We start from the raw sequence: 15189 nt of genomic DNA, 5'->3' as shown, positions 1-15189 counted from the left end.
AAGGAAATATGAAGAGAGAGGAGGGAGAGAGAAGAAGATGAGAATGGGGAAGAAAGACGGAGAGAGTGAGAGTGAATACAAGTAAAGATTCAAATGAAAAAAAAAAAAGGAAAGTAAAAATTTAAGTCAAAGTTAGTAGATGGGTAGTGATTTTCATTTGACTTGACAGAAGTAGTTAGAAAACATAAATACTGGGGGTGGGGACATATATCAAAGTGGACTTATTGGGAAGACTATCCAACTCAAAAATCCAATTTAGTTTGCCGGTTAAAAAGCACCTTTGATCCCCGTAAACGATTTAGTCCATGAACTTTTAATTGTAACAATTTAGTCTCTGTACTTTCATATTAATAACAATTTAGTCCCTGAATTTTAATAGGTAACAATTTAGTCCCTATAGTTTAAAATTTGTCACAATTTAGTCTCTACCACGAAAATTCTCATTAAAATTAAGCGTCAATTTTTGTCATATAACGATTTAATTTTTATAATTTATAAACTAATTCGATCCTTCATCGATTTATCGGTTTGCATATATAAAAAACAATGGAGATCAAATCATTACAAACTTTAAACTTCAAAGACTAAATTATAACCTTCTAAATTTCAAGGATTAAATTGTTATAAATTTGAAAATATAGAGATTAAAGTGTTACTTTTGAGAGTTCTGAGATTAAAAGGAGAGAGACCGTGAAAGTGTTATTTAACCTACTTTGCCTATACCTATTTACACACAACGAAACGTAATCACATATTTTTTATGTTTTTACGAAGCACTTTTATTTGAAGAAAAAACACCGCCTTAAAAGTTGAATTCACTGCTTTTGTCGAGGTGAAACGAAATAGTATTTCTCCATTATTCAAAATTCGTTCCCTCGATTTCTTCACAAACTCCCGCCAAATCCCAAATGAGAATCGCAGAAATCTCGTCGCCTTCTCAATCTCAATCCCAACAACAACAATCACAATCACATCTTCGATTCGATCAAAACTTCAATCCCATTCTCTCCCAAATCGAGTCCTCAATCCAGCAGGCCGAGCTCCTCTCCTCCTCCGCCGACCGCCCTCTCTCGCCGGCCATCTCCGACGACCTCCGCCATAGCCTCACTCAGCTCGCTCAACTCGCCCCCTTCCCCAATTCCACCAAACTCCATATCTGGAAGCTCAGTTACCGCCTCTGGAATGCCTGCGTCGACCTCTCCAACACCTCCGCTGCCCGCCGGTCGTCTGTCGAGCATGCGAATCTCCGCCACGTCGCGTCGGATCTCCTCTACCTCGCCGGCGATGTCGCCGGAGTCCCCTCCCCGGCCGTCAAGTCCACTTCCTTCTACTACAGGACCGGGTCGATATGGCACAGTCTCAAAAACTTCGAGCTCGCTTCCAGTTGCTTCGAGAGGGCTTCGGATATAGTCTCGAAGATCGATCTCACCACGGCGGCCGATGCCGATGCCGGCGCCAAGAAACTGCTACTGGATCTGAACATCGCTAGATCTCGAACGGCCTGGCAGGTCTCTGACAAGAATCTCGCGGCGGCGCTTCTGAGTCGGGCGAAATCTTTGATGTTCGGCTTGCCGGAGAACTACAAGTTGCTCGGAGACGAGTACTTGGCGTTTGGGAAGAGCGAGCTGTCGAAGGGGGAAACACAAGCGTTCCGCGAGGCTCTGAAGCTGATGAACGAAGCTCTGGATCTGTTCGAGAAAGGTCTGCGTGTGGCAAGAGCAAGGGAGGAGATGGTTGAGTTCAAAGCCCTAAGATCGAAGACGCTGAGGTTCATCTCAGCCGTCCATTTACAAATCGAAGAATTCGAGAGCGTAATCAAGTGTGTGAGGCTTTTGCGAGACGGAGATTGTTGGGATAACCATCCAAGCTTGCCGGTGCTAGCTATGAAGGCTTGGTTAGGGCTGGGGAGGCACGGAGAAGCCGAGAAGGAGCTGCGAGGGATGATCGAGAACAAAGGGATTCCGGAGAGCGCTTGGGTTTCGGCTGTGGAGGCGTACTTCGAGGCGGTGGGAGGGGCCGGAGCAGAGACCGCCATGGGAGTGTTCATGGGGCTGCTGGGCCGTTGCCATGTCAGTGCAGGGGCGGCGGTGCGAGTGGCTCATAAGATGGTTGGCCATGGCGGCGAGGTTTCGGAAGTGAGGGCCAGAGTTGCGGCCAAGCTGGTGGCAGATGACAGAGTGCTGGCGCTATTTCGCGGGGAGGCTGCTGCAAAACAAAGGAAAACCATGTACACTATGCTTTGGAATTGGTGACTATACTCGCATTCCTTCCCTCTAATCAATTTCTTATCAATCCACATGAGTCGTGGAGCATAGTTTAGTCGATAAGATTAAAGGGAGGGTTGGAATTTTCTAGTTGTAATGGAAAATTATGTGGTTAGTAGCTTCTGCGTTGATAACCTTAATGAACAGTAAGACAATAGGGAAATTTACATATGTTCTTGATTTTGTTGAAGAGCAAATTGAGTTATGACTGCCACGAAAGATGTTCTAATTTCTAAAGATAGATTTAAGTTTTATTCTACTCCTTCAAATTCTTATGTTTATTTCACTTTTTTGTCTTTAAGTTTTCAAACCATGAAAATCATTTTTAGTGCTTGGTGTGCTGAGTTTTTAAATTAAATATTAAGGCTGTGTTTGTTTTTATTTAATAGGTCTTGAGTTGTGTTCTAAAATGAATTCAAATTTTAGTTAAAATGATGAAAGGAAGAAATAACTACGATGATTAAACTGGTAGGGTTAAAATAGAACATTTAAAAGTTCAAGGATTTGAATAAGTTGTGAACCCGAATATATTTAAGTGGATGAGACGCTCGTTACCATTCTAAAGTTGAACTAGGACGAAATAAGTTTAAGTTTAGGTGATATAAATTATTGGTATTTCTCATTTGTAGAACTTATTTTGTTATTCCCTACCTTATTTTTGCAGTGCCGCAGATCATTTTCGGTCAAAAGGTTACGAGATCAGTGCTGAGATGTTTGAAAAATCAATGCTTTACATTCCATATGACATTGAAAATAGAAGTCATCGGACCAAAGGCTTTCGAGTTTTATGTCTTTGTTATCTTGGTCTTTCTCTGCTCGATCGAGCTCAAGAATATGTCAATGAGGCTGAAAAGGTACGATCATCAAAGGAAGCTGAAACTTAATGTCAATTTCAAAGAACCCGGGTCTTAAATTTTTCACCACCTCAAATAATATTTATAGTGCTTCAAATCCTATCTTCTTTTCTGCAGCTAGAACCCAGCATAGCTTGTGCTTTTCTGAAGGTACTCACTCTCCCCCCATAACACCTCTCATGTATCATATAAGATTATTAGGTCTATCTTTCGTGATTTTTCTCTTAAGGTTATTTGGTTTTTGTTTTTTAAAATTAAGCTTAGAAATATTATTTCCACTTTGTGTTTCATGGTTTGTTATCTATTTTTAAAAATATATTTTTAAAATTTCAGCCAAACTTTGAAGACTAGAAAAAATTAGTTTTTAAAAATTTATTTTTATTTTTGGAATTGGGCTAAGAATTCTGTATGGAAGATTGAAAACATAAAAAAATATGAGCAATCAAGTATAATTTTTAAAATCAGTAAATCAAGAAACAAAATGATTATCTGATGATTGATTGAACTTGATACTTGCCACTATGCAGTTCAAAATCTTTCTTCTAAAGAATGATAATACGGCGGCCATCAATCAGATCCAATCCATGATGTCCTGCCTTGATTTTACGCCAGATTTTCTCTCACTCTCTGCTCATGAAGCTGTTGCTTGCCGAGCTTTTCCTGTGGCAGTTGCCTCTCTTTCGAGCCTATTAGGTTTTTATTCTCCAGGAAAACCTATGCCAGCAAGAGAAGTTGTAGTACTACGTACCTTAGTAACCATCCTCACCCAAGAAACCAGCGATGATTTAGAAATCCTCAAAGCTATGAAACGCGCTTGTGAGAGGGCAATGGAACTTGGGTCTGGTTGCTTCTTTGGAGAAGGGGAAGTAGGAAGGCGGGAACAAAACTGGTTTGCTGTGACTTGTTGGAACTTTGGAACAAGAATGGGGAGGGAGAGGAAATTTGAATTATGCGCTGAATTTCTGCAGTTGGCTTCCAACTTTTACTCTGCTTTGGCTGATGAAGAACAAGCGGAAGAAAACAATGTCTTGGTTTTCAGATCACTAACTCTGGCTGCAACTGCTATGATAGCTTCTGAAGAACAGACAAAGGTCACACTGACAAACGCCAGAGTCAAACAAGCCAAAGAATTGTTAGGTAGAGCTGGTAAGGTAAGGACTATTCAATTCTTTTTTTGTTTGTTTGTTTGACTGATTATTGTTAATTAGGGTGTAAATTGGTCAGTCAAGTCAGTTTAATGCTGAAAAACTGGTTTTTGTTGACTGAGATCAATCATCTGACCAGAACTTATTGAACCGACTCAACTCACAAAATTGACATGATCAACCATTTTTCAGTTTTATACTTTTGAAAATTGAATCTACCAATAAACATACTCAAAGTTCAATTAGCTTTCTAGTTTTTTTTTTTTTTCAAATTATGTCTTGCAGTTGCTTTTATGTATATTATGTTTTGTCTTTCTACCCATTGTGATTGAGAATCTTCTATTCATGGAGATTTTCAATTTTATATTTCCAAAAACTGAATTTCAAACTGACTTAACTAACTTAGGTCACATTTGACACCATTTTATGGTTCTGTTTTGAATCTTTGGTCTATAAGGTATAAACTTCTATTTAACACTATTTATACTCTCTGTTTTGTTTTATTATCTACTTTTCAAAAATATTTTTAAAAGCTTAGATGCTAAAAACTAAGAATCTTAGAAACTCTATTTTGCTAAAAATTCAAATATATTTGCAAGAATGAAAAAAAACAAAAAACAAAAATCCATGGTGGTCACTATCTTGGGTAATATATTCGTACCGCTAGGTAGTTGTCCTGTGATATTAGTTGAGGTGCACATAAGTTTCTTCAGATCCTCATAGACATGAAAAAGAAAAGAGTAAAGAGTAGACATAAGCTTAAAAACAGAAAACTGTTACCCAATGGACCTCTCAGTTGAGAGTTTTTTAGTCTTTCCACTTTTGTTCATGCAGATCATGAAGCTGATTTCCACAGAGAAGCAAGTGAACAACAACGAAGACATTCAGCGCCTAGAGGCAGAAAACTTGTTCATCTACACAGTCAGTGCCTACGACATCCATGGAAGGCTGAACGATCCAGTATCCCAACAACACGTAGTGAAAAGCTTCGCCATCTCCAAGGTCTGCAATCCCAAATATCTGCTTCAAATCGGGCTCTACGCCTTGCAGGGCCCTCGATTGAATCTAGAAGCAGCCAATTTCGCACTCAACGAGTGCCTATCAGCACTCCTCTCTTCCCCATCGCCAGATTTTCATAACATTGCTCTTGTTTTCCGGAAGCTAATCGCCATGACAAGCATTAACAAAGGCGAAACAGATGATTCAGTGTATGAAATGTACAGGCGAGGTTATAGGATAATGGTGGGGCTGAAGGAAGGGGAGTATCCGTTGGAAGAGGGGAAATGGCTTGCCATGACAGCGTGGAACCGGGCAGGTGTGCCCGTGAGGATGGGGCAGACTGACGTGGCAAAGAAATGGATGGATTTGGGGCTGGAAATAGCGAGGCATGTTGGAGGAATGGAGAATTACAGGACGTGCATGGAGGAGTTCGTTAATGGCTTCCAGAACAAGGTCTCAATGCACACAGAATGATGCTTGACATTGTAAGTATCGGATTTATGCTATTTGATTTCTTTTGGATACATGAATATTGGCATAGTAAAAGAGAATTAGAAGCATAGCTGAAACAGTAGATAGGTGGAAGACAAATCTTCGTTCAATAGTTCAAAGAAATGGGATGAAAATATAAGCTGTGGATAAAAAGAGTTATGGAATGTTGAGTTATTTGTTGCAAGGTGGAGAGTTCTTCCAATAAAAGAAATGATGTAAAGTTGTAGGAAATTATTGAAAATTTGTGACCATAAGTAGTAATGTGCAATGAAACCCTCCAAGGGAGTGTTGGATGAATAAGATACATGGTTTTGGTGACGCCCTCGTATTTTTATTTATGTTTCTTCCTTTCTAATATAAAGATCCTAATATCCGTATATTCAAAAATGATAAAACTATATTTTTTTATTTATGTTTTGGAACAAATTATAAATCGGAACAAGAAACAAAAAACTTGTTTTGGTTGTATTCAATATTTCTAAAAATGGAGAAATAAGGAAAATAAATAACTGTGAAATGCTTAGATTTGTTAATAAAATTAGAAATGGAAAATCAAAAACAAGAAACGAGAATGTCTATCAAATGAGTATTTAGATTTGAAGAAACTTTAGTATGTAGTGTAGGTTCAAGAAGTACGGGTTTAGAATAGTGTGATTAGAGTGCTAAAACAGTATGATGTAAGCTTTGGATTTTGAAGAATCGGCTCTTCAATGATACATCCCTCCTTTTCAATAGGTATTTTTTAACAAAATGTTTATTTTCGTTCACTTCAAATTAATATGGGATCCACAATCTTCATAATTTCTATTAAACTAAAGGTTGGACTTGAAATTTGTTTAAATTTCTCCTTTTCACATTTATTTTATATAAATACTTTAACAGCGCCTACCTAAGAACTATTTTATTTGTAAATAACATAAGGTTGTTCACGTTTAAATCATGTACTCAACCTATAAGAAAGATGGGGAAATATGAGAAAGATGGGGAAGTTGAGACTCTAATAATTCATTTTGGATTTATAACCCTCTTTTGAAAAAAAAAAATTATTTGTGATCCCACTCTTCTTTTTTTTTTTTATCTATTTCATAATTTTTAAATGTAAAATTACTATAGTATCCTTGTGTTTCAAAATCGACGATCTCTCCCTTCTCATTATAAAAAACAAATTTCTTTTCAACCTTTATTCATTCCACAAATCTCTTACGATAATTCATTACAAGCTTAAAAAATCTAACTTTTAAACTTGAAAAATCAATTACAAATAAAAAACAATCTAACTCAAATAGTTAATTAGAATTTTAATATGGAAAAAATCGATAAAAAAAAAGTTGAAATTACTAAATGGAATATTAGATATTTAATTGTTTAATATAGAAAATCGAATGTATATAATTACATAAGATTTGTCTGAATTTAATTACAAAAAAAATATCAAGATTTCATAAATCTCGAGCCAATATTGCATTAAATGCTCAAGATTTAATTAACAATAAGAGGGCCAATAAGAGAGAGAAGACAAAAAAAAAATTGGTGCTGATCCCGGTTCGGGATAGCACAAACCGGACCAGGATTGAAAAATCCTCCTTTCCCAATTGGTAATTGATTCTTAAATTAAAATGTTGATTTTTTTTCATATTAGATTCAAATTAAAAAAGAAATTCAGGGTTAAGGGGAGAGATTGATGGATAATTTTACTTTAAAAACAAGGATATTTTGATAAATTTACAAAGATAAAAAGTGGAAAATGGTCACAAATTATAATAAAGGGGTCACAAATTAGTTTTTTTTTTTTCAAAAGGGGGTCATAAATCTAAAATGAATTATTGGAGGGTTATAAATCTCAATTTCTCAAAAAGATGAGTCAAAATAGAAGAGTTAAAAGAAATTATAAATAATATTTAAAAAATAGAATGTCCTACTTGGATTTATACAAAAAAAAAAAGTAATTTAATTTAGATTAAATAACACTTTTAGTCCCTGTACTTCAGTTGAAGTAACGATTTAATTCCTGAACTTTCAAAAGTAACAATTTAGTTCCTATACTTTCAAATTGGTAACAACTTAGTTTCTGAAATTTAGAATGTAACAATTTAGTCTTTGAAGTTCAAAGTTTGTAATGATTTAATCTCCATTGTGAAGTTTTTTGGTTAATTTTTATATATGTAGACCGATAAACACTTAATTTTGATGAGAATTTTCATGATTAGAACTAAATTATTACAAATCAAATGTGTTTTTTAATCTTTAATTTACCCCAGTATGTTCCCATGGTACTCACAAACTTTTAAGGATAAAAAGTAAACTTTCAAATTTGATAAGAAAAATTTTATCTGTAAAATTTGATTATAAAAATTAAGTTCTCAAAATTTCATAAGGGACAATGTTAGAGAAAGCAGGGGGAGAATGAGGGAAAATTGACTTAAATGACATTTAAAGGTTCGTGGAATGCTCAAATGACTCACCCCTGCTTATGGGAGGGAAATTGACTCAAATGACTTTCAAAAGTTTATAGAATTCTCAAATGACTCACCCCTTCAAAATGTGCCCAAATGACCCACTTTAATATTTAATTAAATTTAAAAGGAAGTGAAATTACAATACTACCCTTTAATTCAAAAAATCAGACTGTTCACTCCCCTTTCTCTCCATTTTCGCTCCCCTTTTTCTTGGAAATTTGTTTTGAAACAAAGTGAAAGAAGTTAATTTAATCTTCGAGGTAAGTTTCATTTCTTTTAATTTTTCCATTGTTCCATCGATTTGAATGGTTAGGGTTTCGTTTTTTGTGTGTCGAGGAGTTGAATGACATTTTTGTCCGTCGATTCTTGTTTCATATGTTTAGATGAACGAATACATGAATGTTAATGCATCTATTTAGGTATTTTTCGATCGATTTCGTTGTCCGGTTATACTTTTTTTTCGTTCCATGTTATTTGTTGATTTTCCCTTTATTATTGTTTTGTTGAAATTGAGGTATGTGGGAGGATACGTTGATAGTATTTCAGTTGTGTGGTGGGAGGTTGAAGAAGAAGAAGGAACGTCACTCTTGTTAAGCATCTGTTATTTTTCTCAAGTTCGACCTCGGGCGAGGTTAAGCCCGAGTTATTTTAAGAGGCTCAACCTCAAGGTTACCTCGAGGTTCAGCCCGAGGTATTTGAAAGATGTTCAACCTTGAGGTTCAACCTCTTCCGAATACCTCGAGCTCAACCTTGCCGAGGTCGAACCCGAGAAAAATAACAAGAGAGTACAAACTCTCGAGCGACTTTCAAATTTTAATCCTCGCTGCAGCTTTCTAAGCATATGGAAAAGTCCTCAGTCTCAACCTCGGGCGAGACAACGCCTAAGAAACTTTTCAGAGGCCTAAAACCTCGAGTAAGGTTTGAAATTTCTTCCAAACATCGCTCGAGATTGAGTGTCTTTCAATTACCTCGGGCTCAACCTCGCTCGAGGTTCATCTGACTTCGCCCGAGTTCGCCCTTCTTCTTCAACCTCCCACCACAAATATTTCAAATAAATCTCACATCCTCACACACAGAGACTAAGACCTCAAAATTGACATAAGAATATACTCAAAAATCAAGAACAAGGAACACACAAACAATAATCAGTTTTCCTATTTTTCAAAACATGAAATATGCGAGAAACAAAACTTAAATTGATCCAATATAATTCGTGTATTCATTCATCCAAACACCGGAAAAAAGAATCGACGGAGAAACAAAACATTCAACTCCTTAACAGCGATGAAAATCGAAGCCCTAACATTCAAATCAATGGAAAAGAACAAAAATTAACAGAGAAGGGATGAACGGAAGCGATTTCGAACAAAGAAGACGATAGAACAGAAGCGATTTTGAACGGAGAAGGAGAAGAGAAAGAGACGTCCGATAAATGGTTTGATTTTTGAACATATGGGTAATAGTGTAATTTCATTTCCTTTTAAATTCAATTAAATATTAAAGTGGGTCACCCAAGCACATTTTGAAAGAGGTGGTCATTTGAGCATTCCAAAAACTTACGAAGGTTATTTGAGCCAATTTCCCCTTATGTGACTTATTTTAAGCATTAATGATGTGTCAGAGGAGATGAAATGACCATAATGCCCTTAATTATAAAACATGACCGTTGGAAAAAACCTTGGTCGAGGTCATATTAATTTTCGCTCCAGACTCATTTAATTCATAACAACCATTGTACAATCCTACAAATCTGTATCATTGCTAAGTTTTATCCAACCAATCTGTACATCTCATTATTGATCTCAGAGAACAAATGTCTTTTTCGTGAATATTCTCTCTGCACAATGCTACAAAATCTTAAAAGTGTCTGTATTGTGAATATTCTCTTTGGAATTTGAAGATTTTGAGAGAGGTAGTCAATTTTGTCGCTTTCGATTTCTTCTTAAGATTGGACTCTATTTGAAAAACAATTTGCAGTTTTGTTTGCTTTGATTTTGAAAGAGGTTGTCATTTTTAAACTTAGTTTCGTATTTTGGCATGATTATGTGAAGGTTGACTATGAATCTCTTGCGGGAGTTATGGTTTCTCGGTCGAGTTTCATAAGAAACGATGAACCTCAGGTGGGGTTTCATAGGTTCCGCTCAAGGTCAACGGTTAGTGATAGCAAAAGTTGATGCGACCTTACCCTGGGCGTGGTGTTGGATTTCATTAACCCCGAGTGGGAAAATGGAGACCCTACCCTAGGTTTTGTTATTTTACAGTTGGTTTGTTTTTTTGATCTCTAATTTTCTTGTACTTGTGCTTTGTCATTTGCATAATAGAATGATTCATCTTTTTGTTATCTATGAGGTCAGTGGAATAAGATAAACATTGTGTATGAAGGTGGGGTTATGGATGGTTTAGATGTTGACGAAAGCATAACATATAGAGACTTCATAAGTGCGATCTTTAGGCTTACTCGAATAAATCCTCACATTTTCAATATTGTTTTATAATGTGTTTACAAATTCGATCTCCAGTACCAAGTGTCGAACTATTATATCTTTGAAGATACTAGTGCACAATGCTTGAATTTGTAGATACATTGTAAAACAATATTGAAAAGGTCAGGATTTATTCGAGTAAGCCTAAAGATCGCATTTTCGAGGTCTTTATATGTTATGCTTTCATCAACATCTAAACCATCCATAACCCCATCTTCATACACAATGCCTATCTTATTCCACTTACCCTATAGATAACAAAAAGATGAATCATTTTATTATGTAAATGACAAAGCACAAGTACAAGAAAATTAGAGATGAAAAAAACAAACCAACTGTAAAATAACAAAACCTAGGGTGGGGTCTCCATTTTCCCACCTGGGGTTAATGAAATCCAACACCATGCTCTAGGTAAGGTCGTGTCAACTTTTGCTATCATTAGCCATTGACCTCGGGGGAAACCTACGAAACTCCGCCCGATGTTCATCGCTTCTTATGAAACTCGGCCAGGAAACTATAACTCCCATGCGAGGTTCATAGTCAACCTTCACATAATCGTGCTGAAATACGAAACTAAGTTTAAAAATGACAACCTCTTTTAAAATCAAAGCAAACAAAACAACAAAATTGTTTTTCAAATGTAGTTCAATCTTAAGAAGAAATCGAAAGCATCAAAATTCACTACCTCTTTCAAAATCTTCAAATTACAAAGAGAATATTCACAATACATACACCTTTAAGATTTTGTAGGATTGTACAGAGAGAATATTCACGATAAGGACATTTGTTCTCTGAGGTGTACAGATTGGTTGGGTAAAACTTAAAAGTAGTGGTACAATGGTTGTTGTGAATTAAATGATTCCCAGACGAGAATTAATATGACCCCGACCAAAGTTTTTTCAGAGGTCATGTCTTATAATTAAGGGCATTATAGTCATTCCATCTCCTCTGACGCATCATTAATGCTTAAAGTGGGTCACATAAGCACCTTTGTGGGTAGGTCATTTGAGCATCCCACAAATTTAATTAAATATTCAAGTGGGTCATTTGAGCACATTCTAAGGGGGTCTAGAGGGTCATTTTTGTCAATTTCCCGAGAATGAGAGTGAAAAGGGCTATATACTTTTATTTATTTATCAGAGTATGTGGTTTTTTAATTTTTACCATCAAGTACAAAGTCTAGAGGTTTAATTTTACAACTAAGAGTCTGTTTGATAACCATTTCGTTTTTTAAAAATGATAACCAATTCAATTTTCTGTTTTTTGTTTTTCAAAAATCATTTTGAAATTCTATGTAAATTTCAAAAACAAAAAAAAAAAGTTTTAAAAACAGATTTCTGAGGTTCAAAATCTGATTTTTTTTCTTCTAATATTCAAGATATTCAACTTTTTTTTTCTTTCTCATATTTATCTTTAAAAAACTTCTCACTTAAAAACTTTTCTTTCCAAATTTCTCCCTCCAAACTTTATTTTTCTCTTTCTAAAATTTTCATATTTTAAATATTTATTATTATTTGTCTCTCCAAATTTTGCATCTTAATGTTTTTTTCTCTAATAGATCAATTTCATTTTTCTTTCTAAAAATTTAATATTTTTTCGGATTTTGTCTCTTATAACTTTTCTTTATCTTTTCAATCTATTTTTTCCTTTGAAAATTACATTTTTTTTTGTTTAATTTCCTTTAACTTTTTTTTTCTTTTAACATATCTTACTCTACTTTTTCTTCTCTAAAAGTTTTCCGTATTTGTATTTAACTTTTCTTTCACTAATTTTTTTCTAAGCATTTTTATTTATCTCTCTAAAATCTATCTTCAAAAAGTTAATTTACATCTCTCTAAATTTATATTTTCATGCTCTATATTCCGGATGACTAAAATTTTCGAAGCGTCGTGTCCCAAAATAGGAAATGCATGTCCCGACCCTGTCCCCGATTCTTTTTTTTTAAATAATTCGTATATATTTATTACACTTTTTTGTTTTAAATTTCTAAAAATAATTAAAAGCAATTATAAAATCGATAATTTTTCTGAAGAAAACTCCCGGATGGAAGAACAAGGTGGAGACAAGGATTAAAAATTTTCACGAGCACAAGAACGAGAGAGAGCATCTTCACTCGTACCCACACCATTGTCGTCTCTAATAAAAATGGTTAGCAAACATATTTGATTTTTTTAAACCAAAAACTAAAAACAAAATAATCAAAAACAAAAATAGTAATCGTTATCAAACGGGTCCTAAAAGTTTGAGTGTAATTGTAACATTCACTTTAAAAATATGTTATATGCAATTGCCCTACCAAAAAAAAAAATCCTCATAAAAACACATAATGAAGTATGAGAAAATTTTGAATATAAAGCCTGTTATGGAGAACGAAAATGACCCGAAACGAGACAAGGAGTTGAAGTCTGATTGGGGAAGACCGGCCCGTGACATAACGGGCCGGCCAAAAGAGTGACCTAACGTCGGGGCAGAGAACGAGGAAAGTGACCAGAGGGAAGCCCACTGAGCCACGAAGGGCTCGGTCCCGGCCTGGTGCTCGGCCCCGACCCAACCAGTGATCCCCCATCTTCGATCGACGATGTCGCCCAGGCCCTGCAACGGTGAATTAGGGTTAGCTACGGAAGATTCTGGAACAACTTCACGCTATAAGTATCGATCCAGCCTTAGAGGTAGGGGAAGAAAAGTTGACTACATTTACGTTATTCTCTTGCTAACTTAAGCATCGGAGCCCGTGTGACTAGAGTCACACCGGTTTAGCTCGATTTGGTTTTGCAGGTACTAGTCCCGGATCAACAAGTTTGGTGGATGCGAGGTAGTGAGCCGGAGGACCGAAATCCATGCATCAACAATTGGGGCCGTCTGTGGGAACGATACAGCAAAACGAGTTTCGTCGAAGCAAAATCCCGATCTGAGGTGAAATTTCGATCCAAGGCGTGTAGAGTGCAGTGGCCGACCATTCAGGCGAGGTAGGACGAAGCCCTGATCATCGACTTGGTCCGAAAGCGACATGAATCCTGATAAGAGCCATCGGTGCTTCGAAGAGAAGAGCCTGAAAGAAGCGGCCGATCACTTAGATGAGGCAAGACCGAGCCCTGATCATCAACTTAATCCGACCACCCTTGACGGGGGAGAACCAGTGTCGGGCTTGAATAAAGCGACAGACCTCTCGGGAAAGGCGAGGCCGAGCCCTGGTTTTCGACTTAATCCGACCACCCTTGGTAAGGGAGAACCAGTGGTGGGCCTGATTAAAGCGACAAACCTTTCGGGAGAGGCAAGGTCGAGCCCTGGTCATCGACTTAATTCGACCACCCTTGACAGGGGAGAACCGGCTGAAGAGGTAGAATCTGTCCCTCTGACAGCCGAAGATCGACGGGTCAACATCGGAACCAAGTTGGGGAGTGAGGAAAGAGAAAGCCTTATAAACTTCCTCAGAAGCAACGCTGATGTGTTCGCATGGTCACCGGAGGACATGCCGGGAATCGATCGAGGAGTTATGGTACATCGACTCAACGTCGACGAGAGCTGTAAGCCAGTGAAACAGAAGCGTCGCGCGTTCAACCAAGAAAGGAACGAGATTGTAGCTGAACAGGTGGATAAGCTACTGAAAACAGGCTTCATTTGGGAAGTACATTATCCCCAGTGGATATCCAACGTGGTGCTGGTAAAGAAGCCAAACGGCAAATGGAGAATGTGCATCGACTTCACGGATCTAAATAAGGTCTGTCCAAAGGATTCTTTTCCTTTGCCTCGAATAGATCAACTGGTTGATGCCACTGCAGGACATGAAAGATTGAGTTTCATGGATGCCTACTCTGGATATAATCAAATCAAGATGCATGTACCGGATCAGGATAAAACCTCTTTTGTCACGAGTCGAGGCTTGTATTGCTACACTGTGATGCCGTTTGGATTAAAGAATGCAGGTGCAACCTACCAACGAATGGTGAATCAGATGTTTGCAGCCTTAATCGGCAAAAATATGGAAGTCTACGTAGACGACATGCTGGTAAAGAGTCGAAAGAACGAGCGACACGAGGAGGATTTGGCAGAAGCGTTCGACATCTTGTGAAAGTACAAGATGAAGTTGAATCCCACCAAATGCACGTTTGGAGTGACCTCAGGCAAGTTCCTGGGATTTTTAGTGCACCAAAGGGGAATCGAAGCCAAGCTAGATAAGATCAAAGCTGTTCTGGAGATGGATCCACCTAAAACTCTAAAGCAGCTGCAGGGACTCAATGGAAGGATAGCAGCACTCAACAGATTCGTTAGCCGTTCCACTGACAAGTGCCTACCATTCTTCAAAATCTTAAGGAAGAAAGGACAATTTGAATGGACGGAAGAGTGCGAGGCTGCCTTTAAGGAGCTGAAACAGTACCTAGGGGCAGCTCCACTCCTCGCAAAGCCGATCGTGGGTGATGAGCTCTACTTATACTTAGTTGTATCGAACACTGCGGTGAGTTCCGCGTTAATAAAGGAAGAAGATAGACGACAGTCCC

At 37.1% G+C, this 15189-nt stretch overlaps 1 protein-coding gene across 2 annotated transcripts; it reads left to right on the top strand.

Annotated features, from left to right (window-relative positions):
- Nucleotides 1-835: 835 nt before the first annotated feature.
- Nucleotides 836-6072, top strand: ATSPO22 (Tetratricopeptide repeat (TPR)-like superfamily protein). 2 transcript variants are annotated; one of them, XM_088118120.1, is made up of 5 exons: nt 836-2248; nt 2929-3118; nt 3236-3268; nt 3646-4264; nt 5098-5535. In XM_088118120.1, exons 1-5 carry the CDS (start codon nt 909-911, stop codon nt 5400-5402), a joined length of 2487 nt encoding a protein of 828 aa, XP_087974246.1. In that variant the 5' UTR covers nt 836-908; the 3' UTR covers nt 5403-5535. The 2 variants fall into 2 exon arrangements, with proteins under 2 accessions (XP_087974246.1, XP_022157861.2); XM_022302169.2 differs by having other exon boundaries at nt 843-2248; nt 3646-4269; nt 5098-6072.
- The last annotated feature ends 9117 nt before the right edge of the window (nt 6073-15189 follow it).

Source organism: Momordica charantia (assembly GCF_013281855.1).
Source record: "Momordica charantia cultivar OHB3-1 chromosome 9 unlocalized genomic scaffold, Mcharantia_2.0 BLBB01000009.1, whole genome shotgun sequence".
In the NCBI taxonomy this organism is placed as follows: Eukaryota; Viridiplantae; Streptophyta; class Magnoliopsida; order Cucurbitales; family Cucurbitaceae; genus Momordica; species Momordica charantia.
This window is presented reverse-complemented; position numbering and strand designations above follow the sequence as displayed.